Genomic DNA, 24,199 nt, shown 5'->3' with positions numbered 1-24,199 from the left:
TTATCCGTTTGCAAATGTCCATTTTCCGAAGCAATGTGGATGGCCGTCTTGCCAGACTTATCCGACCAGTTCACATCAACTCCTTACGAATTCTCTGACTTGTCTCCCGAGTCAATTAATGATTGTATCTTCATGAAGTCTCCTTGTGCTGCTGCCGAAAACAGCGCCATGTTAAACGTAATTCACACTCACAGCATTTTTCTCATTATGATATAACCGTGCTCTCCAAACATCATAACTTATTGTCGTTTGACATTGAACTACTGCGTAAATTAACCCGTTCCCTTTAGTAGCGTTATCTATTTGCACTATTCTCAGGAGCAATCAAGCGTGATTAATTAAAAGGATTTCACAAATTGGACTTTGCATTCATATCCATATTCGGCTTTAGAAATTTGACTACATTATTGTACAATGTATTGCCATTGCTCTGTATTTTTTTTTTTTTTTTTTTGAGGGGGGGGGGGGGGCTTGAAATAAACCTGGTTTCAGATTTGCGCGAAAGAAGAAGAACATGGCTTATCAATATTTTATTACGCCTCATTCATAACCAGTCCTAGGGTGACGTGCCCCCTCCCCCTTCCCCAACTATTGCACACACCAGGGGCGTACGCAGGATTTTTTCAAGGGGGGGGTTTTAAAATATTTTGCTCCCGAAAATTTGAAAATCGCGCCGGCCGAAAAGTCGCTCAGTGGGGGGGGGGGGGGGGGGGGGGGTAAGCGGACACTTTTTTTTTTTTTTTTTGGAGGCCAAACACTTTTTTTTTTTTTTTTGGTCTCAAAATTTCAAAATTTGACATTTTTTTACGTATGGGGGGGGGGGTAAGGTCACCTTATTTAGGTTAGCCGTGGGTATAATTTAGGGGGTTTTAGGTTTTTTTTAGGGGGGTTTACATACATTAAAATACCAAAGGGGGGGTTTGAACCCCCAAAACACCCCCCCCCTGCGTACGCCCCTGGCACACACACATACACACGCACACACACAGACACACACACACATACACACACACCCGCACCTACCCACCCACGTAGTACGTATTACAAGAACAAGTTTCACTTCTCTTTAATTCATGGATCGCCTTCGGTGGACTACAACTACTTAAATAACACCTTTATTTTTTATTCCCCAAAAACAATATTATGGTTTGTGATTGTTGTGTCACTGTCCTCCAAATTAGTGTTCAGAATATATTTTTGTTATAGTGATGGATTTTGACAAACTATACCTTTCTTGTAATTTTCTTTTCTTAAATGTAAAAGGAACTAGGTAAAAGAAAAAAGATTTCAGATATTTACTTAGTGCAAGGATTAATATGCAGCTATTGTGTATTGCAAGAAACATCAGTTGCGTAATGAACAAACAAAATTGGGAGGTCAGAAAAAAATCCGCATCGCCAGCAAGTAGCATAATGCAGGGACGGCAGTGCGTCTTCCAAAAAAAAAGTGGGGGGACCAACAAGAAGGGGCACCTACAAAGAGAAACATTAAAATATACATACCCCATTTGTAGACATTGGTTACCCCTAGTCCTACATCGTCATGATTATGATACACTACCAGGGATGATATCAATATCTGTTTCTTTCTTTACGTGGTACAAGAAACTGCTTAATTAAGCAACATACTTTACATTAGGGTGCGATGGTCTGTATATTAATTTTTGAGCGAGCAACGATTTCAAGGTTTGTGAGATCCCAGTGCGACAAATTACATCTTAAAAAAAAGACAAAAACAACCCTGAGGAGAATTAAGCAAAATCTAATGAAGAAAGACTTAAAAGTTCTTTTATAAGTAACAATTTTTATAACAAGTATAAATGGGAGCGAGCTCTAGGAAAAATTAAAGAAAATGGGGCTCTAAGTCGCCTTAAAATGGGGATGCGTGTTATGGAGAAGGGAAATGTAGGCACTTATCAAAAAGGAAAAGGACAGTTATTAGAAGGAAAAAAGGTGCTCGTTTTAAAGTAAAAAAGGCAATTATCAGATGTGAAATGGCACTTCTTGCACCTTTGAAGTTACACTCAACAGAGAAGAAAAAAGGGACTTATGAGAATGGAAATGGGGAATCTGTTGAAGGAAAAGGCCACTTCAGTATCCGAAGGAAATATGGTACTTATTAGAAAGGAAAAGAGGGATGTGTCAAAATAAAAGGGGTACTTATCAGAGTGAAAAGTGGCAATTAAAAAAAAAGGGGTTCTTATTACGTAGGAAAAATTACACTTATCAAAAAGGGTAAAGGGCACGAGTTAAAATTAAAAAGGGCAAAATATCAGAGGTGAAAAGAGGGATTTCTCGCACCTGAAAAGACGTACTCCCCAGAGAGGAAAAGAACAGTATTAGAAAAGAAAATGGGCAAGTGTCCTATGTAAACAGGAGCTTTTTGGGGGTACCTTAGGGTTAAAAGGCTAAAGTTTTTGCATGAATTTGGATAAAACGGGTAGGGGGATGACTTTTTATATAATGAGTAGTCTGGTATCGGTCTCATTTGTATGATTGAGATATAAGGTGAGAAAGGATTGGTCACACATAAAGATCAACAATTAAATCGGTTTGTGTAGAATAATGTGTAGACCAGTTCGTAATTAGCACATGGTTCAAATCACCTCAAACATCCACAGATATTATAAATTTGTACAAAGTAACCTAGGTCTTCCCATGTCAAATTGTGTATACAAACTGGAGTACTGGACCCGAGAAAGTCGTTGCTGAAGGTTCATTTGTGGGTTGAAATACCCTTTACATACCTTTAATTCAGTATTCTTAAATTCAGAAGTTTTCAGAATATCACCCCTAATATGTAATGCTTAATGGTATGAAATATATATCTGTTGTAAGTAAATTGCCCCTATAATGGTCAAAAGCTGTGGCGCTGGATTTTTAAAATCATTGCCAAGAATCGGGTAATTCTCTAAAACAACCAGCAGCTACCTACATGCAATTTAATTCTAAGAGCGTATACTGATTAGCGTTCACTTTGTTGCCAAATACACACACGCATGATACATGTAATAATCTCAGCAATAATTTATTCTCTTTCTGCCAAAACTATTTGTGTATGAAACCCTTGACTGATGAAGCATTGAGAGCTCTACAGAGTGAGTCAGAAAAAAAGGTCCCACTTTTTAAAAGTTGTATTGTTGAAGTATGAATATTTAATCGTGGATTTAATGATATGTCTTGATAGAGTTATCCTCCCAGTACATTTAGGTACCATTTTCATTTGAAAATCAGCATGAATGACTGAACATCAGACATTCTTTACAAGAATGCCAGATCTCACTTGCGCCAAGTAGCTAGGTGAGGAATAAAATAGTGTTTTGAACACAGACTGCCAGACAGACAAGGCCCACCCAAACTGTTACTTTTTGTCGGGAATTCTTCTTCTCGTACGAGAGGTTGAGTGGTTGAGTGTCCTCTTGGTGCGAATTGGCGGATGTTGTGCTTCATGATGATGATGATGATGATGAAGATTAAGATGATGACAATGATGGTGATGATGACATGATGGTGGTAGTGAATTTGTACTAAAGGGAAATATTGTCAGGGCTATGCCACTTAAACATTCAGCGATCTTGATAAAAATCATTGCTTAATCAGAAAAGGGGAAATTATGAAACATTTGGCACGGTGTGTGCTGTTTGTGCGTGTGTGCGAATGCGCGTGTGTGTGTGCGTGTGTGTGTCTGTCTGACTGTCTTTGTTCAATGCAGATCTGGCAGTCCTGTAAAGATTGTCTGATGTTCAGCCATGCATGCAGAGATTCAAATGAAAATGGTACCTAAATGCAGGCACGTAGCCAGAGTTCGATGTTTGGAGGGGGGGGGCACATACATGTAATCGATCGACGTCCAAAAAGAGGTCTAAAAAATTCAACCGATTTGGAAATTTTAGGGGGGCACGTGCCCCCCCCCCCCCCCCCGTGGCTACGTGCCTGCCTAAATGTACTAGGAGGATAACTCTATCAAGACATATCATGAAACCCATGATTAAATATCCATACTTCAAACATTACGACTTTTAAAAAGTAGGACATTTTTTCTGACTCACTCTGTATAGAACCGCGTTCCAGTCAATGCCCTTTTTGAATGACTGGTATTCTAACGTCATTGGGTGTGCAAATATGTAATTTCTTTTCGAACTGAGATTCTCACAATATATTCAATTTAATTCGATTCAATTTATTTCAAACACAAAGAAAAACACATATTATATAAAATATATAATGTAATATGCTATCCATAAAACATTGTATGTAGGAGTGCCCCATGGAAGAAGGGACTAAGGAGAAAAACAGAAAATACTGATATTTGTGTACACAACAAACGAAAGAATTGTCCACGAATACATCACAATCCATTGACCCAATTGCCAATTTAAGATTCGCATATAGATTGAGAGATATCATTTTTCAAACATTCATAACTGCTTTATTATTTGACCGATTTATTCAAACGTTTGCAATCATGAGTTTCTTATTTTTCTGCTTTCACACAAAATTAATGAACTTATAACAAAGGAACGCCTTTCATACCTATCTATAACGAATATCATCATGATATACATAAAAGTTCAATTAATCGAATGCAATCAAAAATATATATGAACATAAAGTATACATAAACAGTTTGATAAGTATGAAGAAGAATAAACGTCGAATAAAGGTAACATAATAGACGAACCCCTTTGTAATAAACGTTTGAATGAGAAGTATGTTAGTACGCAAAACATAATAATGTTCAATTTTTATGAGGGATCCCCTTTAATTTGGCAGATTTCTTCCTTCCTTAGTTGTCTTTTTTATAAAGATTTTGTCTCTCTCATATATATATTTTGTTTTTTAATGACATTAAAAAAAGGATACTCCATATGAAAGGCAATAAAATCGCTGGTCTTGCCTTGCTCCTGGCCACAGGAGCTCATTGTTTTCATTATCTTAAACAAAATATTTAATTTAACACCTGGGGTTCCTTCTAGATACTTTCAAATGTTGAATTCATTTAATTTGATGTGATTTGAGTTGATGTTAATTCACTTCCATATACATGTACATCACTTTCCTGGTTACAATCCTGTCAATGTTTATTATTTTTATTAGATTTTTGTATTGATTGATTTATTTACAAACAGCAAATAAGTACTATTCATTTCATACAACGATATTTATATGTACAAGAAGAGAAAATATTGGTTGGTAAATTGGGCGGATAATAGCATATGTGCTAGTCGACCCTAACGCCTTATGCACAGCTCAACAATGTATTTTGTACAAGTAACCTTCAGAAAACAAAAGAAAAACAAAGAAATTAATTTACCATTGCACTCAATACTATAAAAATAGATAACTTTAACAATGTCTTACAAGATACAAACTGATGATATGAAATATAATTGCTGTACACATACAGACTATTTGCATGGATTTTTTATTCATGATTTGTTCAACAAATGTGTTGTAACCGAATTTGACATTATAGGTAATCAAGTAACTAATCACAAGAGACAATGAAAATCGACCATGTTTCTACATTTTGGCAGACGTAATTGTTAACCTTCTGTTTGCCTTGTGGAGTAACTATACTCTATACATGTATACTCTATACACTATATATCAACATATGAGACAAACTTTTATCCAACAGATCAAACATGAGAGTAGTTGAGCTGTATGAGTAATTCACTCTCTAATCACGGGTGGCCAACCCGCGGCCCCCGGGCCGCATGCGGCCCTCGAGCTCTTCTGGTGCGGCCCGCGGAGCATTGAAAAATTAATTATACAAAATAGCTCATAAATGAAATGCGGCCCGCATAGCAGCGATGAAATAGGGTAAAACATTTACACACAACTATCTCTATTACATAATTTTTTTTCATCATTCACAGCATATTGACTCGTTACTTGGTTGATACAAAACTCTTCAACTTTTCCCTCTCATAACATTACATTAACGACATTAACATCACTCTCCATGTAAATTTCAGTTTGTAATTCCGCACACAGTAACGTTTGTAAATATACAAATGTTGTGAACCGAGAAATATGTTTGAGATTCCATACTTGTCTTTAAACCCCGGGGGATTAAGACAAATGGGGTTGTGCCGCTCTAATGGGTGACTTTTTCACACACAGAAAAATAAACATGGGTCCCTTATTTGACAAAAATTTCCAAAATTCCAAAAGAAACCCCAAAATTGTGAGAAAATGGGGCTTATTTCGAGAAAAATCCCTCTAAACGACCCTTTAAAATGGGTAGGGGTTTCGAGGCTTGAGCGGCACATCTCCGACCAAACCAAATCTAAGTGACCCCCTCCCCCCCCCCCCCCCCGGGCTTGAAACTTACAACCCTTTTCTCCCGCCATTGAATTTTCTCATGAATCTTAATCGTAAAGTGGATAGTCCCCTTTCTTTACACCGCGTTCAATGAGATGCAGCCCCATAAATCACACTAAAAAAGCCTGATTTTTTTGTTTGCTCGTGTTTGTGTGTGCAAAGTTGCAGGTGTGTACACGTATTGAATGTGTGTGTATATGCGTGTGTGTGTGTGTGTGTGAGGGGGGAGGGGGGGGGGTAGAAGACTACCTACGGCCCGCCAAGTTAGGCCAATCATTAGCTGTGGCCCGCGAGCTTTAAAAGGTTGGCCACCCGTGGACACAATACTAGGTAATTGTACTCAAAATTGAATTTGGTTTCCGCAATATTGAGAAGTAATATACCCAACAAACATGCATATTTCCTCTTTAATCAATGTTTGGTCAATTTTATGGGCCTGAATTGTTCTAATATTTTAACCCGACGCTGGATTTAGACTTTTGTCCAAAAAGTGGTTGAAAAAAGGAAATTGGTCTGAGATCTAAGTTTTATTTTAAACATGATATTTCCCCCAGATATGGTTTAAATGATCAGGAGAATACGAACCTTAGAGTATACCTTTTCTTTACCTTCTTATTTTTTGAGCAAATCTAATGATTGTGTTTTTTTAACCAAATGACAGGCAGTTGGTGGATTACAACAACCATATAATGCTATGTTCACAGGTTGTCTGATTAAAGAACCATAGACCCTGGATTAAAGGGTGATGTGGAACACATTGAGCCTGTTTCCTAATCACTGGTGTCTGTGTCATCATCTGTCTTTGTTCTCTTAAACGCATAGTTCTCGCAGAGCTCTTGACAATCCCCACGATTCATGCGTTCGAACGCCTTGGCCAAGTCCCCAAGGTTCTGAATCTTCTTTTGACTCTCAGCAAGAACAAGTAGTTCTTCAGTCGGATTCTTGCACTGCTCCAGATGTTGTATGTAGTCTTGAAGTTCAAGCTGATTGGCAAGACCCCTCCAGTCATCAAAAACTGGGCTTTCTCTATTCAACCGACAACGCAGCTCATGCTGTAGCCTAGGAGGTACTATGCAAGCAATTGGAACAGGGGCAGGGGCAGCAGTATTTCCATGAGGATTATTTACTTGGGAATTGTTGATGACTTTGATATTGTTGACGTTGATATAGACGTTTCCAGGACGCTGGTGCATATTTCGATCTGCTAAAGGTCCTGGAACCAATTCTTGGACAACGTTTGCCGCCGATGCTTGTGGGGCTAAGACTCCCATTGCCTCTTCTGCTGCAGAATCTAATGAATGGACGGGCTCTGTCGATGATGTCGGAGCTTAAAACAAATTCGAACCAAAAGATGATGTCGTAAATCAATAACGTCGTTCAAGTTTCCGAAGAGAGTGTAAAGGAAATAAGCGTATATCACAATTATATGTGCTTCCAAAGTACTTAATATATGATTAACCCGGTTAAGTTCCAGCAACTATTTCAGGGAGCCTATACCCACTTATTACACATGGGTCGAGTGTAGCATAGATAGATTACTGTTTTGTCAAAGGATTTCGTTCATTACTATTTGTAACATAAAATTAAATGTCAGTAACTATTAATCTAAACTTTACAATAGATTGAGGAGATGAAATTAATTTTAGGGAGGTACAATTGACTTTTTTGTTGTTACAGAGCCCAGGGGAGGTATTCTGAACCCTGTGTTATCTCTAATGTTGTTGTATCTTTGAAGATAAAATAAAGTTGGTATTCTGAACATTGTTGAATTACTTTTGTGTTATCTTTTGTTGTTTCTTTTCTCTTATCTGTTTGGTCGCGCCTGCGTTCAAACTTTTGTGCGCTTGTAATTGTGCTTATTAGTAATAAAATGGCGCTTAATCCTCATTTACATATGCGCATGAGAGATAATATGACAAGATAATTGGTATTCTGAAAATTGTTGTATCTTTTATCTCATCTTATCTTGCATGGTATTTACAACAATATTTACAACAGGTAGGGGGTTGTTCTATCTTTCGTGGTGATATAATTGGGGCAATATTTCTTGCCCAGAACTAACTTCGTGCCAATAGACGATTTAGAAGAAGAATGTGTGTTGACCGGAAACATCACAGATGAGAACTTCTAAGAAATTTCATGCCAGGATATGACGATTTCAATGCTCTCATCTTAAGCAATATAGTAAAGGCGTGACCTGTCTTCATGATCCACATGCCACAGCGCATAATGATGACGCGTGTAATAAGCGCTCAAATAACTAATTACGCCCAAGATTAGTATGCGCTAGGCGCATCTTCAGATAAAGTATGGCATAAAGTATTCCTATTGGTTGACCTACTTATCATGCTTATATAAAACAGATTTTGATCGATAGGGTCCATACAAATGGTCGTGTCAACAGTGTTAAAAGATAAGATAGAGGCGGTCCTTCAAGAGATAACACAGGGATAAAATGATGTTCAGAATACCAACTTACAACAATATTAGCGCTGTGTTATCTCTGAGAGATACAACAAAAGATAACACAAAACTTACAACAATGTTCAGAATACCGCCCCTGAACACGACATTATCTTTCAGCTCCTTACCAATTGCTCCTGGCTCTGTTACGTGGTAGTCATGTGTGACTTGGTAGGCAAGTTCACAAGGCGGTGACTCTTTCGATGATGGAGGCAACGGCCTAGGTCTTGTAAAGACATCAGTATGACTACTTCCGTCTGAAAAAAAAGCAACGTAAAAAAGGTTTTAAAAAATGATTACACCAGACTCCGACCTGTGCTGTAAAGAACTCTGACTGATCCGTTATCTATCGCAAGTCGACCCTTTGAATTATAATGTATTAGTTTAGTTTATTGACATGATTGAGATAAAATAATGAAACATGTAGCGAAGAGATGAAATTGTTCAATTTAAAGAGTAAATATTATACGGTTCAGAAAAACTGTAATAATACTTTACAGGATATTTAAAATAAAGGCTAATTGTTAGAATATAGGCCGCAGTAGCGGTTCAACAGTCCCCCCCCCCCCTTCCCCCCAAAAGAAGCACATGTTAACAAATAAAAGCTTGCTAGAAGGCCCCAACCCCTGCTTCCCCCCGATAAAAAAAAAACATTATACTAGTACATGTATTCCTCCAGAACCGCTTCTGATAGGCCATAGTCTTACCCTTTGTATCTGCAGGCTCAGTTGATGTTGAACCTTTCGTTTCAAGATCATGATGCTTGCTTCTTGTCTGCTCTTCGGAGAGCTGAGATGCTGAAAATGCAATAGTCAATCAAAATCAAATCAGAATAGCACAAATACATGGTTAGTTGTTCGATTTCGTTCCAATCGTCTCTTTACAATAAGGAAATTGTTTCATAGCTCGCCGAAATTCCACTGAATGCGTGTTATTTTACATTCCTGTTTCATTTGTACCCATGACGGTTTAGTGAAACGATGCCCTGCATACCAAAATGTTTGTGTATGAAAAAAAGAGAAAAACTAGTATTAATATTTGTTTTTAAATCTTACATTTGGATGATCTCCGTCCAACATCAGTTGGTTCAGCTTTGCCTTTGGACGATGCAGAGCCTGTCGGAGTTGATTGGGTAACTGGATTCTCACGCGGCACATCTACAATGTGAATACATGAAATCAAAGCGATGAGAAGCGATTAGCCTAAAAATGATAATTATTCCAACTTGGAGTCACTTGTCATGGTGCTTTAGCTACACTAAATGAAATGTTTAGCATTGCACGTAAACATAATGTACATATGAGATATGGGTGGCCCAATATAAACGCACTAGCATACTGGTACCTGCAGTAGTATAATCTTTCCAAATATTCAAAAAACATTTTGTCCAGTATCAATGAAAATGCGTTTTAAAAATTCGGATAATCGGACGTCTTTCTTACACAAGTAATTAAAAACGTCTGAAGAGAAAGAAATAATGTTTGCGGTATATTATGTTTGTGTTTAATCTGACGTATTGTCACAGCTTGTCCGAAGCTCAGGCAAATAACCATTCCTAAAACTGCACAAAAATACGATCTTCTCTGCCAGCACTGCCAGTGGAAGTCTTTAAGCCACCCCTCCCTCCCCCTCCCCCCCCCCCCCCAAAAAAAGAAGAATGCATGCTCTTGATATTACCATTGAACAGTACTGGGAAGGTGATCTTCTTCGTGATTCTTTGCTTCAAGATGAGCGTGACGAGAACTCTGGATACCATTTTGTTCACGTGACTGAAGAGTGAACGGCATCCGATTGGTCGTCATGTCAAAGAAAGCACGTACTTTAAGTTCCTAAGAAAATCGGAGATAACCATCAATTAACATCCTACGAAGTTAAAGGAATTGTGCCATGATACATTCTAATTTAAAAGTGATACCATGAATTCAATTGATTGATTTGATTTCATACAATAATTTGCATATACAAGAAGAGAAACTATAGAGATTATAGCACGTGTCCCATGTTTGAATCGTTTTTCCTAAAATAATATTATAACGAGAACCAAATAACCTCATCAAGACCACGTATAAGCGCTTCAACACAGAAACAGCGTTCATACACTGTGGTCATGAAGGTGGAATATTATTTGCTACCCCAATTTATGGATTAATTTTGACAATGATTTTTTCATAATAGATCTAGATAATAGTAAACATTCTCATGTCTTTAAGTCATAACTGACGGTAATGAGGATAAAGCCTCACAAAAGGGCACTAATATAGCTGATCGACACGGTTTTGATCCTGGGGCTTCAAAGTTACGAGGCCATTGCTTTGCCAATGAATCATGACTGTACGCAGTCCACACAAAGGGGGCAGCCCATACACAAAACAAACAACCCCAAAATGCAATAAATTATCGTAAATTCATTGCAATTTCCCCGGTCCCAAACAGGAAAAATTCATGTGCACGGCCATGCATTATGGTTCAAGACATGGCCACACACAGAAATTTTCCTGTTGGGGACCGGGGGAAATGCAATAAGTTATTGATAATTTATTGCATTTTCTTTGCTTTTGTTTTTATTTGTGGGGGCTGCTCCCTACCCTAGCCCCCGCTGCATACAGTCATGATTCAGTGGCAAAGCTATAGCCTAGTAACTGTGAGGCCCAATGATCAAAACCGTGTCGATGTACTATATTAGTACCCTTTTATGAGACATTAATCCTCATTACCGTCAGTTATGACTTATGGACGTAGGCATCTAGTTGATAAGTGTTTTGGTATGAAATTGTTGTTTTTCATATTATTAAGGAAATTCAATCGTTGCAAAGGTATTTATTTTGAGACCGTTTTTTCCCGTTACTTTTGTAAGCTCAAACAGTTAGAGTCGTATTTTTTTGGATTTTTCATTCTGAAGATACCGTAGCAATTTCTTTCACGGTGGTTTTAGTACGGCATGTTCAGTTGTCACTCACTTTCATTTCAACACGTTGACAGGAAGGAATTGTCAGCTCGTCATCATTTGCTCGTTTTCAGCATGTTAATTTGTGTCCCGCCACAGAAGTAAGTTCTTTGTATTAATGATATAATTATGTAAATAATGTGTTGATAATGTGATTATGTAAAACAAGAAGGAAAGGGAAAGTTATAAACAAAAGTCAAAGTTCTTGGTAAATAATGTACACGTGAAAATAGGTTGAAGTTAGGAGCACAATTTTTGTGTAAAGGAATTTAAGGTAATGTGTCAGTGAGTGAGTTGTTAGTGATTTAGTTAAAGATATGAAGGTGATTTGTAAATTGGTTTTTGATAACAAGCAATATTGTCTGCTACACTCAAACACTTAGGCAATTTAGAGGATATGGGTTATTCATTAATCAGGCATTTGTAGATTCTTTTCTATGTATATATAAGGAAAACATAAATAAGAACCAGGTCACAAAAAGAATTGTACATTTCAAACCATTTATTAAGAACATGTCAGACTCAGAGTATGAACAAGATAACTCAAAATATGTTATTTATTGTTCATTATCTTTACAGATTGAATAAATACCTACACCAGTAGGATCTATACATTCTAACGGGCACATCCCGGCTTGTTCACTGATCCAACCATGATAAGCATAGTATCATACACATTCTTGAGCAGTCACGCAAAACAAGCACTCGCCAATTAATATTCAATAACACATGAGAATGTATGCTATTATCTAGATCTATTAGGAATAAATAATTGTTGAAATCATTCCACCTTTATGACCAAAACTGTATATAGAAATACAGTATACGAACGTGATTGCGGCAAGTCGCGTTTATCAACTCTTCGCGATTTGAAATGAAAGCCTTGTCTCTTCGCAGCTGCTTTGCGCCGTTTGGCCCAGGAACCAAAGAATTGCTCGGAAGTCAACTAGTCTAGGGAGAGCGCGATGTTTTTATGTTCGATCGCCCCGCCGCGCTGGTGATTATGATACGGCCGCGATTTTTTTTCCTTCTAAAACAGGTTTGCTATTACTAATATTTCCGGTCTTCTGATTGGCTGATATGTTTTACGGCTTTATTTACGATCTTAGAGTTGTGGGTTTAAATCCCTGTAATTATTCCGCCATATATTTCCCTTTATAAATGGTGAGGCAAAGCAATAGATAATCAAAGTCTAATTGTTTGTAACCTCTCTTTAAAAGCTGCTCACGTTTGTATACTGTATTTCTATATACAGTTTTGGTCATAAAGGTGGAATGATTTCAACAATTATTTATTCCTAATAGATCTAGATAATAGCATACATTCTCATGTGTTATTGAATATTAATTGGCGAGTGCTTGTTTTGCGTGACTGCTCAAGAATATGTTTGGGGAAAATCCGCTGCCCGGCAGAAGAGCAGGCTACTTCTCGGGTTGGGACCATGGCTTAAAGGGAGTGTGTCATGATGAGACTGTGTGTCTTTTCCATTGCCCTACTCCTGGCCAATCGGGTATAATACGACTACGGACGACGCGACAGCAGCATTCACGTGCGTGCAACATGCGCGAAACCGAAGCGTGAGAAGAACTTCAGTCTGTTTCGCGAAAGCTAGCGTGCGCTGACCCAGTTAATCAAGTCCATTCGTTTACGTGCAGTTGTCCAAAAGAAGACGTAGATGGCATTAACCAATATTTCCCATGATACACTCCCTTTAACTTGGTATCATGATTTAGTTTTGTCTACATATGAAATGTGATTTATTGCTTACATACTCTCATTGTGTATTTCAATCAGGACCATGATAAAAATAGCTTTACTGATCAAATTTATCTTGCATAAAGTTGTTCGTTCAAATAAATAACCTGCAAAGTAATTTCATGTATTGGTCCGCCTAACGTGTTAATGAAAGCCACAGTGTACTAAAAGCATTACCACACAATTCCATCTAGCGCTACCTGAGGTCAGCTGTAGCAGTATGGTTCCGTAACAACAAAACTGTGAAATGCGTTTACAGTTCGGTGCCTGTAACTCCCTGAGAGTATCGCGTCCAGCCCTCTGTCTGCGAAGCGGAAACAATTAGGTATTGGCAAATGTTGGCAAATTGACCATGAGGTGGCGCTGCGCAATGAACAGTACGCTTAGGCAGAATATTCATCAGTTCAGTGTCGCTTTAAGAAAGCTCTTGCCCGTGTCTTTGGTAATGTAACAACATATATATTAGGCCCTGCCGAATAAGAAACAGACGATTTGTTTGGAGGATAATTTACTTCGGGGAAAACAACAGTATCAATTATTATTGAGATTCTTACCTGTGTTGACACTTCGTCTTCGTTTTCCAGATGTCTGACAAGTAGGGGTCCATGTCTCCAATATACACAGTACGGCTCATCAGGATAGGCTGCCTTGTACTCTTGTATGGTATCCTGCAAAATATTGAACATATGAATCAATATTGAAAAAAAATAGTGACAATAATAATAGTGATATTAATTGGGGGTAAAGACTAATAAGAGATAATGCTGTTCTTCAAGAGGGCACGTACTGCAATAACCTCCAGCAATTACCTACCCCCTGGACATCCACCCCCTGGATAACCACCCTCAGTCAACTACCCCTGGGACAACTACCGCAAGGACAACTACCCCTTGGGCAACCACCCCCTTGGTCAACTACCCCCGGACAACTACCCACATGACAACTACCCCCTAAGACAACTACCTCCCGGACAACTATCCTATGGGGTAATTGTCCGGGGTAGGATAAGGTATTTGAATTATGCTCTAACGAAATTGGTTGCAAACTGACAAAAAAAAAAAATCATGCAATAGATTTACGTTAACAGCCAAGGATGATGAACTTGATTTGACTTTGACGAAGCTAGATGCAAAATGATGAAATAGATTTGACAAAGTCTGAAAATGAATGACCAAATACGACTATGAGATGTGCAAGATTAAAATGAGAAGGAAAAAAAAGATCATTAAACATAACATGGACCAGAAATAAACCGGACTGTTAATTCGTTACAAAATTACCTCTTTCATGCCGTAGCAGTCGTCTTTAATGACGAGCAAGATGGGGTTCATGCCGTCTCTGGATGTTGACAGGGGAACGTATGGCGTACAGACGAGCCGTTTACCGATGAAGTATCTCGTGATTAAGGAGATAATCCACCATTCCGAGAAATGGTCCAAGTACAGAGTCAGGTGATTCTTTGCGACTACACACCGAGCAGCTTTGTCAGAAGCAGGAACTATCCTTGAAAATTCGTCAGACCCTTTCAACAAGACACACACACAAAAAAGAGGGGACCGTGTTAATTTTGTAACGCAGGGAACTGCCAATGCTCTGGGATTTACTTTCATATAATAAAGAGAGAAAAGTATTTTTTTGTAAGGTTTGTGGATAGAGGGTCATTGTTTATTCATAAGCGACGTCATACAAGAAAAATTCACTTGCTGTTTGATGATTGGCTACTAACAAACTGTTTTATGTATAAGATCATGCATTAAACATTTTTTCAGACCTTTGCGACTTATAAGTTTTACAAACACAAAAACTGAAACAATTTTCTTTTATGTGAATATCTATTCTAATAGAAGGTTATCAAGTAAAACTCAGTAAAACAGAAAATTCTGAGAAAAACATTAATATCCAAGTGAGGCCATATGATACCAAGAAAAGTAAGAAAAGATTAATTTTTTGAGAAGATATCTGTCATAATTCTGATGTGCTCGTCGTGGCAGTCAGGGGCTCTCTGCACAGCAACAACATATTTTCCCCTATCCCACTGCTTTTCTTTTGTCTGACCAAATAATATTAACTGATTCAATACGCTCTTATTTTAATCGACGGAGATGTTTCTAAAACCAATGAGAAGTTTACCATGGATCATTTTATTGTGATACCTCTCGCACTTTAAAAGTTCAATTTCTAGCTTATTACCGCCAATAATCAGTGGTAGATATGGACCTGTTACAGAGACCGCACTGTGCGGAAAGTTCTCTTTGCGACTATTTAAGCGGATTGGATCTTGCCAAGCGGATTATGACTATTTCATTTCGCGGATATTAGCCGAATGGAACAACCAAGTAAAAGCGACTGCGTTTCGTGAGCCTGGCTAGTATTGATTTGATTTTAACACTAGAGAGCATTTATCCCGCATTTATAGTGGAATCCTTTACCTTTAAAAGTGAGGACGCAATCTTATTAAAGATTTGGATTATTATTAAATTATTATTATTATGCAGAATTGAGTAATTGGTGTTTAACCTTGTTATTTTTATCCGTTATTTATAACGGACATCAGATTTAAAACTGTTACTGTCAAAATGTTTATTTTTTTATCACACACGTAACAAAGGCCTTCAAGAAATCAACTCAAGGGAAATTTAAATAATCTATATTAAGACGGGTTTATGTATGTAGCCAATACCAAACCTGTATACGAGTCGAGTGTTTATAATTTAATTTTGTCCATTGCGCCCGGCTGTGCTGTTTTTGTGCGGCAGATGTGAAAGTCGTGTGCAGCACTACGCAAGCTCTGTGCAGCATTCTTGATCTACGCATGTCTCGATGCGTTCAAAGTTCTATCACGATGTAATGAACATAATAAAATATGGCATGATGATGGGAACGTACCTTTGCCGGGTAACCATATTAACACATTCGTGGAGAGTGTCAAATTCAGATTTATGTCTTGTCTGATACAGTGGTGCTGTGAACCGTGAATTTTGTGATCTGCAGTCTGGTGACGTATCCACAAGACCACCACATCTCAACAATTTCGATACAAAGAAGAAGGCAACTTTGAGCATAAGCTTATCTTGTGTATATCGATAAGCCTTCAATTCAAAATATACCTAAGAGCGAATTAAAGAAGATTAGACGAAGAAAGGGAAAAAAGAGGAAAGGAATTTATATGGAAATATGGGATATATGGTAAAAGGAAGATCTTACCAGTCCTTCGGGTGTATAGCACAATTTCTGCCTTGTCTGGGTTGCTGAAAATAGCGCTATGCCAGACCGTGACTTCCACCGGAGTGTTGAAGTGAAGACCAGGAGGGGATAGCTTGAGCCCAACTGAGATGATAACTTCGTCTTTTTCCAGCTTTAAGTCAGGTGGAATGGTGGTCAATGCTTCTGCTGTGATATTTTTGGCTCTGTCCACATCATCTGGTGAAAGTGGAACCTTGATGCTGTACTCGTCGAGACTAATAATCTTTGTCTCTTCTTTGATGCTCTCCCTCGGGGAGTTAGAGTTGTGTCGTGGACTGGTAAGATATGGATCGTATGGTTGGGAGTATGGGCGGGGCATTAAGCTAGGGAGAGCCTTACTACCGAAAGTACTGCGAAGGTAGTCATAGTGGTCCTCTTCAGACCCAATAAATGGCTTAACGATCTTTGTTGCTTCTCTATTTAAAAGAAAGTCATGTATACCTAAATGGCCGCCACTAAAAGCAAGACGTGAAGGTGTCCAGCAATCATCAGTAAGTCTCCACAGGTCTGCCCCTTTACTAACGAGGTATTTAACAATATCAAAATGACCCTTGAAGGATGCAATGTGAAGAGCTGTATACCCATCTTTATCACCAATTCCAATGCCTGCTCCCTCGTTCACGATATACTGGACGACTTCAAAATGGCCTTCTTGAGAAGCACAATACAAGGGGGTCCTGTCGGTTTTGTCACATTTGTCAAGCTGAGCCCCTTTACTAACAAGGTATTTGACAATGTCAAGGCGTCCGCCAAATGAAGCCAAAGTAAGTGTGGTCCAACCATCGTCAGTGCTCCTATCCAGCTCTGCTCCTTGACTGGTTAGATATTTCACTACATCAATATCACCAGTTTGTGATGCAGTATGTAGAGCTGAATATCCACCTTTACCACATGTGTTAATGTTGGCTCCTTCTGTCAAAAGGTAATCTGCAATGTCAAGATGGCCACCGTCTAAAGCAAGGTGTAGAGGTGTCCAGTAACCATTACCAAGTCTTCCCAGGTCTGCCCCTTTACTAACAAGATATTTGACAATATCAAGATGACCATTGAATGATGCTATGTGAAGAGCTGTAAATCCGTCTTTATCACTTATTTCAATGTCTGCTCCTTCGTTCACAATAAACTCGACGACTTCAAGATGGCCTTTTTGGGAAGCACAACACAAGGGTGTCCTGTCGTTTTTGTCACATTTGTCAAGCTGTGCCCCTTTCCTAACAAGGTATTTGACAATATCAAGATGGCCCTTGAAGGACGCAATGTAAAGAGCTGTAAACCCTTCTTTATCATCAATTCCAATGCCTGCTCTTTCGTTTACAATAAACTCCACGACTTGGAGATGGCCTTTTTGGGAAGCACAAGACAAGGGTGTCCTGCCTTTTTTGTCACATTTGTCAAGCTGTGCCCCTTTCCTAACAAGGTATTTGACAATATCAAGATGGCCCTTGAATGATGCTATGTGAAGAGCTGTTACCCCGATGTTGTCACCAAAATCAATATCTGCTCCTTCGTTCACTAACAGCTCTACCACATGAAGATGGCCTTCCTTTGAGCATAAGTGAACTGATGTCTGTAGGTTAGCATCCACCACATTCACTTTTGCTCCATGATGGATAAGGCATTTAACCGTTTGCAAATGTCCATTTTCCGAAGCAATGTGGAGGGCCGTCTTGCCTGACGCATCCGAGCAGTTTACATCAACTCCTCCCGAATACTCTGACTTGTCTTTCGAGTCGATTAATGATTGTATCTTCAGGAAGTCTCCTTTTGCTGCTGCTAAAAACAGCGCCATGTTTAACGCAATTCACACCCACAACATTTTTATCTTGATGATAATATATCACCGTGCTCTCCAAACACCATGTTTCTTATTGTAATGTAACATTGAACTACTGTGTAAATTAGCCTGTTCCCTGTAGTACCGATGATATTTGGTCTATTCTGAAGGAACACTCAAGCGTGATTGTATGAAAGCATTCTGTAAATTGGACTTTGCATTCAAATCCATATTCGGCTTCAGAAGTCTGACTACATAACTGTACTGGGTATTGCGAGAATGCAGTCCTATTGCCTTGCCATTTTCACCTATTTGTTGGGCCTGAAATATACCTGGTTTCAGATTTGCGCGAAAGAAAATGAACATGGCGAATCAATATTGTATTACGCCTCATTCATAAGCAGTGCTTGGATGACGTGCCCCCTCTTAATCCATCCCATACGCACACACGCACACACGCATACACATTCACACCCACACACGCACCCACACACACACACGCACACATCGATTACTAAGAAATATGAGAGAAAATAGGAAAAAGAGAGAAAGACGAAAGGGACAGAGAATGATAAAGAATTCGATCTTTAAGATCGCTTTTCTTTAACACGCTACATGTGTAATGATGTAACATGTTGATGCAGAATACTCGCTTCCTTTATCTAGAATTGGCAGGATATAAACCAAATATGTCAGTATCTCCATCAACTAAGCATTATAAGGTGCTAAAGAAAGTGTTAATCATTCGTCTCCCTCCATGCACATATTCACTTCATACTCGAACCCTTTGCTCAAAATGTATGACTTTCATTATTCTCATTTTGAATACATTCTCAAAATTTTGTTTAATAAAAAAGATGGATTAACATTCTCGTTTTTAGAAATGAGTTCTTAAAATGAAATAGAGAAATTTCGATTCACGGGTTGCTCGACAGACAGAAGATGCCAGACCAACAAAAAACCGGACACACTATAACATCGCTAAGAATCGGTCGATATTATACACTGGAGGACTTGGGAAGGGGTAGCGGGAGGGGTTGGCAGTATCGAGAGGGTGGCGGGGGCGGGGGTGAGTTTAGGGGGATCGATTTGGGGGGGGGGGGGGGTAGTGTATTGGTAAATTACTATGACTTTTATAAAAATTGATATTGTATGTAAATTAATATGATTTTTGCTTTCGGATCCCATGGAACAGCAGGACCATTTTGAAAATGGTTCTGAAATGGGCTATCCAACCGTTTGTCTATACTTAACACATGTAATTACTTTCTTATCGTTTGAAATGTGTTTTATATGTATGTTTTTTAAACTTGTATGTATATATGGATTTCGGAAATAAAAAAAAACAAACAGACAATTTCAAGTCGGTTTGGAGGTATGATTATTACCTCAGTCACACTGGCAAACCTACTTCGTACTAACTCCAACAAGTCCAAACTGACTTTGTTTGGTCTCTGTAGATAGTGTTATCGGTTGTCTTATGTGGTCTGGGTGTGGATGTCTTTGTATTTGATTTGTCGTATTACAAGATAAGATTCACTTCTATTTTTCTTTATGGATCTTTTTCGGTGGACTATAAATACTTAAATATCACCTTTAATTTTTGTTCCATTCAGCAGACAATATTATGGTTCGTGATTGTGATGTCACTATCCTCCAAAGACAAGTGTTCCGATTTTATTATTTTTATAGTGATGGATTTTAACAATCTATCCTTTCTTATACTTTTCTTTCCTTAAAGGAAAAAAGAATCAGGGAAAAGAACGAAAGATCTCAGATATTTTCTGAGTGCAAGGATAAATATGCAGATATTATGTTGCAATAAATATTTGGAGTTTAATGTGGGATGGAAGTTGTCATTTAAGTCATGGTACTTTACACAGTATAGGTGTTCTGGTATTGATTAATTGTGGTGGTTCAACTGACAGAAGATGCCAGACCAACAACAAACCGGACACACTATAACATTGCCACCGAATCGCTAAGAATCGGTCGATTTGAAGTCGGTTTGGAGATATGATTAATACCCCAGTCACACTGGCAAACCGACTTCGCACTGACTCCAACGAGTTCAAATTGACTTCTTTTTGGCCTCTGTGGATAATGTAATCGGTTGCCTGATCTGGTCTGGGTGTGGATGTCTTTGTATTTGAGTTGTCGTAGTACGTATTACAAGAATAAGGTTCACTTCTATATTTCTTCGAGGATCTTTTTCGGTGGACTTCAACTACTTTAATATCACCTTTATTGTGTATTCTATTAATAAGACAATGTTAAGATTTTTTTATTGTTGTGTTACTGTCCTCCGAAGTGTTCAGAATATATTATTGTTATATTGATGGATTTTAACAATTTATCCTTTCCTGTACTTTTCTTTTTTTAAATGAAAAAAGGAATAGGGAGAAAGACGAAAGATCCCATATATTTTCTGAGTGCAAGGATAAATGTTCTGATAACGAAGATACATAGAGTTTAATTTGGGTGTAATTTGTTATTCTAGTCATATACTTTACACATTTAGATTTGATGGATCTTTCTTTAATTTCAGATTAAATCGGGAGATACATTCTAATGAAAGATATTTAACAGGGTTTAAAAATGATGATACATTGTAAATGTATAATCTCCAGTGAGAGGAAAGGGGCTACAAAGGGCAGAGTCTTTGCATGAATTTGAAAAGAGATTCGGATAATACAGGGGAAATGAGATAATTATAATAGGAGGATATTGTATTATAATGAGTAATCTGGTATCGGTCTCATTTATATGATTGAGATATAAGTTGAGAAAGGATTGGTCACACATAAACATCAACAATTAAATCGGTCTGTGTAGAATAATTTGTAGACCAGTTCGTAATTAGCACATGGTTCAAATCACCTCAAACATCCACAGATATTCAAACTTCTGTACAAAGTAACATAAGTCTGCCCATATCAAATTGTATACAAACTGGAGAACTGGATCCGAGAAAGTCGTTGCTGAAGGTTCTTTTGTGGATTAAATACCCGTAACATACCTTTAATTCAGTATTCTTAAAATCAGAAGTTTTCAGAATATCACCCCAACATGTATTGCTTCATGGTATGAAATATATATCTGTTGTAAGTAAATTGCCCCTAGAATGGTCAGAACCTGTGACGCTGATTTGTTTAAAACATTGCCTAGAATCGGTTAATTCTCTAAAACAACCAGCAGCTACCTACATGCAATTTAATTTTAAGAGCGTATACTGATTAGCGTTTACTTTGTTGCCAAATACACACACGCATGATACATGTAATAATCTCAGCAGTTTATTCTTTTTCTGCCAAAATTATTTGTGTATGAAACCCTTGACTGATGAAGCATTGAGAGCTCTACAGAGTGAGTCAGAAAAATTGTCCCACTTTTTAAAAGTTGTATTGTTTGAGGTATGAATATTTAATCGTGGATTTCATGATATGTCTTGATAGAGTTATCCTCCCAGTACATTAAGGTACCATTTTCATTTGAATGTCTGCATGCATGACTGAACATCAGACATTGTTTACAAGACTGCCAGAGTAGCCTAGTAGCAAGGTGAGGAATAATATAGTGTTTTGAACACAGACTGCCAGACAGACAAGGCCCACCCAAACTGTTACTTTTTGACGGGAATTCTACCTCTCGTACGGAAAGTTGAGTGGCTGCTGTCCTCTTGGTGCGTATTGGCGGATGTTGTGCTTCATGATGATGATGATGATGAAGATTAAGATGATGACAATGATGATGATGATGATGACATGATGGTGGTAGTGAATTTGTGTGGGTTTGTGTGTGCGTGTGCGTGTGTGTGTATGTGTCTGTCTGACTGTCTTTGTTCAATGCACTGTTTTATTCCTCACCCGGTAACTTGGCGCAAGTAAGATCTGGCAGTCTTGTAAAGATTGTCTGATGTTCAGTCATGCATGCAGAGATTCAAATGAAAATGGTACCTTAATGTATAAGGAGGATAACTCTGTCAAGAATAGCATGAAACCCATGATTAAATATTCATACTCCAAACATTACAACTTGTACAAAGTGGGACATTTTTTCTGACTCACTCTGTATAGGACCGCGTTCCAGTCAATGCCCTTTTTGAATGACTGGTATTCTAACGTCATTGGGTGTGCAAATATGTCATTTCTTTTCAAACTGAGATTCTCACAATATATTCAATTTAATTCAATTCAATTTATTTCAAACACAAATAAAAACTCATATCATATAAAATATATAATGTAATATGCTATCCATAATACATTGTATGTAGGAGTGCCCCATGGAAAAAGGCACTAAGGAGAAAAACAGAAAATATTGATATTTTTGTACACAACAAACGAAAGAATTGTCCACGAATACATCACAATCCACTGACCCAATTGCCAATTTGAAATTCGCATAAAGATTGAGAGATATCATTTTTCAAACATTTATAACTGCTTTATTATTTGACCGATTTATCCAAACGTTTCCAATCATGAGTTTCTTATTTTTCTGCTTTCACACAAAATTAATGAACTTATAACAAAGGAGCGCCTATCATACCTATCTATAAAGAATATCATCATAGTATACATAATAGTTAAATTAATCCAATGCAATTAAAAATATATATTTACATAAAGTATTCATAAACAGTTTGATAAGTATGAAGAAGAATAAACGTCGAATAAAGTTAACATAAAAGATGGACCCCTTTGTAATAAACGTTTGAATTAGAATGATCTCACGCAAAACGTAATAATGGTCAGTTTTCATAAGGGATCCCCTTTATTCACCGCTATTTGTCAAGGTGTGTCAGTTTATTTAAATGCAAAGAATGATTTCAAAGAATGCTATCATTACGTCTTGAATGTTGCGTTTACTGGCTGTTTTCATTATCTTTAAAAAAATGTTCAATTTAACACCTGTGGTTCCTTTTAGATACTTCAAAAGTTGAATTCATTTAATTTGATGTGTTTTGAATTGATGTTAATACATTTCCATATACATGTAGATCACTTTTCTGGTTATATCATATCAATGTTTATTATTTTTATTAGATTGTTGTATTTGATAGATTTATTTACGAAAAGGAAATACGTACCATTTATTTTATACAACGATATTTATATGTACAAGAAGAGAAAATATTGGTTGGTAAATTGGGCGGATAATAGCATATGTGCTAGTCGACCCTAACGCCTTATACACAGCTCAACAATGTATTTTGTACAAGTAACTCTCAGAAAAAGAAAAAAAAAACAAAGAAATTAATGTACTATTGCAATCAATACTATACAAAATATATAACTTTAACAATGTCTTACAAAATACTAAATATAATTGTTGTACACATACAGACTATTTGCATGGATTTTCGATTCATGATTTGTTCAACAAATGTGTTGTAACCTAGTCTGACATTTATAGGTAATCAAGTAACTAACCACAAGAGACAATGGAAATCGACCATGTGTCGTTCTAAATTTTGGCAGACGTAATTGTTGACCTTCTGTTTGCCTTGTGGAGTAACTTTACTCTATATATACTCTATACACTATATATCAACATATGAGACAAACTTTTATTAAACAGATCAAACATGAAAGTAGTTGAGCTGTATGAGTAATTTTATCTCTAAATGAAAAAAGCACGAACTGCTATTTTCTGTGAATACAATATGCTTCTTAATAGGCTAATAAC

General features: G+C 37.6%; 1 protein-coding gene across 1 annotated transcript; it reads right to left on the bottom strand.

Annotated features, from left to right (window-relative positions):
- Positions 1-6,970: 6,970 nt before the first annotated feature.
- LOC105441969 lies at positions 6,971-15,006 on the bottom strand. Its single transcript, XM_030986787.1, has 7 exons — positions 14,772-15,006; positions 14,046-14,159; positions 10,470-10,621; positions 9,848-9,949; positions 9,500-9,589; positions 8,921-9,049; positions 6,971-7,656 (listed from the first exon to the last, which is right to left on the bottom strand). The coding sequence occupies exons 3-7, from the start codon at positions 10,546-10,548 to the stop codon at positions 7,100-7,102; spliced, it is 957 nt and encodes a 318-aa protein (XP_030842647.1). The 5' UTR covers positions 10,549-10,621; positions 14,046-14,159; positions 14,772-15,006; the 3' UTR covers positions 6,971-7,099.
- Between the last annotated feature and the right edge of the window lie 9,193 nt (positions 15,007-24,199).

This window comes from Strongylocentrotus purpuratus, unplaced genomic scaffold (genome assembly GCF_000002235.5).
Source record: "Strongylocentrotus purpuratus isolate Spur 01 unplaced genomic scaffold, Spur_5.0 spur5_scaffold_16, whole genome shotgun sequence".
In the NCBI taxonomy this organism is placed as follows: Eukaryota; Metazoa; Echinodermata; class Echinoidea; order Camarodonta; family Strongylocentrotidae; genus Strongylocentrotus; species Strongylocentrotus purpuratus.
Note: the sequence above shows the minus strand (reverse complement) of the source record. Positions and strands in the feature narration are given on the sequence as shown.

Bases quoted from the DNA above. Each gene is read 5' to 3' on its own strand.
- LOC105441969 (XM_030986787.1), bottom strand. From the start codon at position 10,548: ATGGTATCCAGAGTTCTCGTCACGCTCATCTTGAAGCAAAGAATCACG. The intron at 9,590-9,847 runs GTAAGATTTAAA...TTGCATTTTCAG, and splicing joins TGGACGGAGATCATCCAAAT to CATCTCAGCTCTCCGAAGAG. The intron at 7,657-8,920 runs GTAAGGAGCTGA...ATTTGTTTTAAG, and splicing joins AACAGAGCCAGGAGCAATTG to CTCCGACATCATCGACAGAG.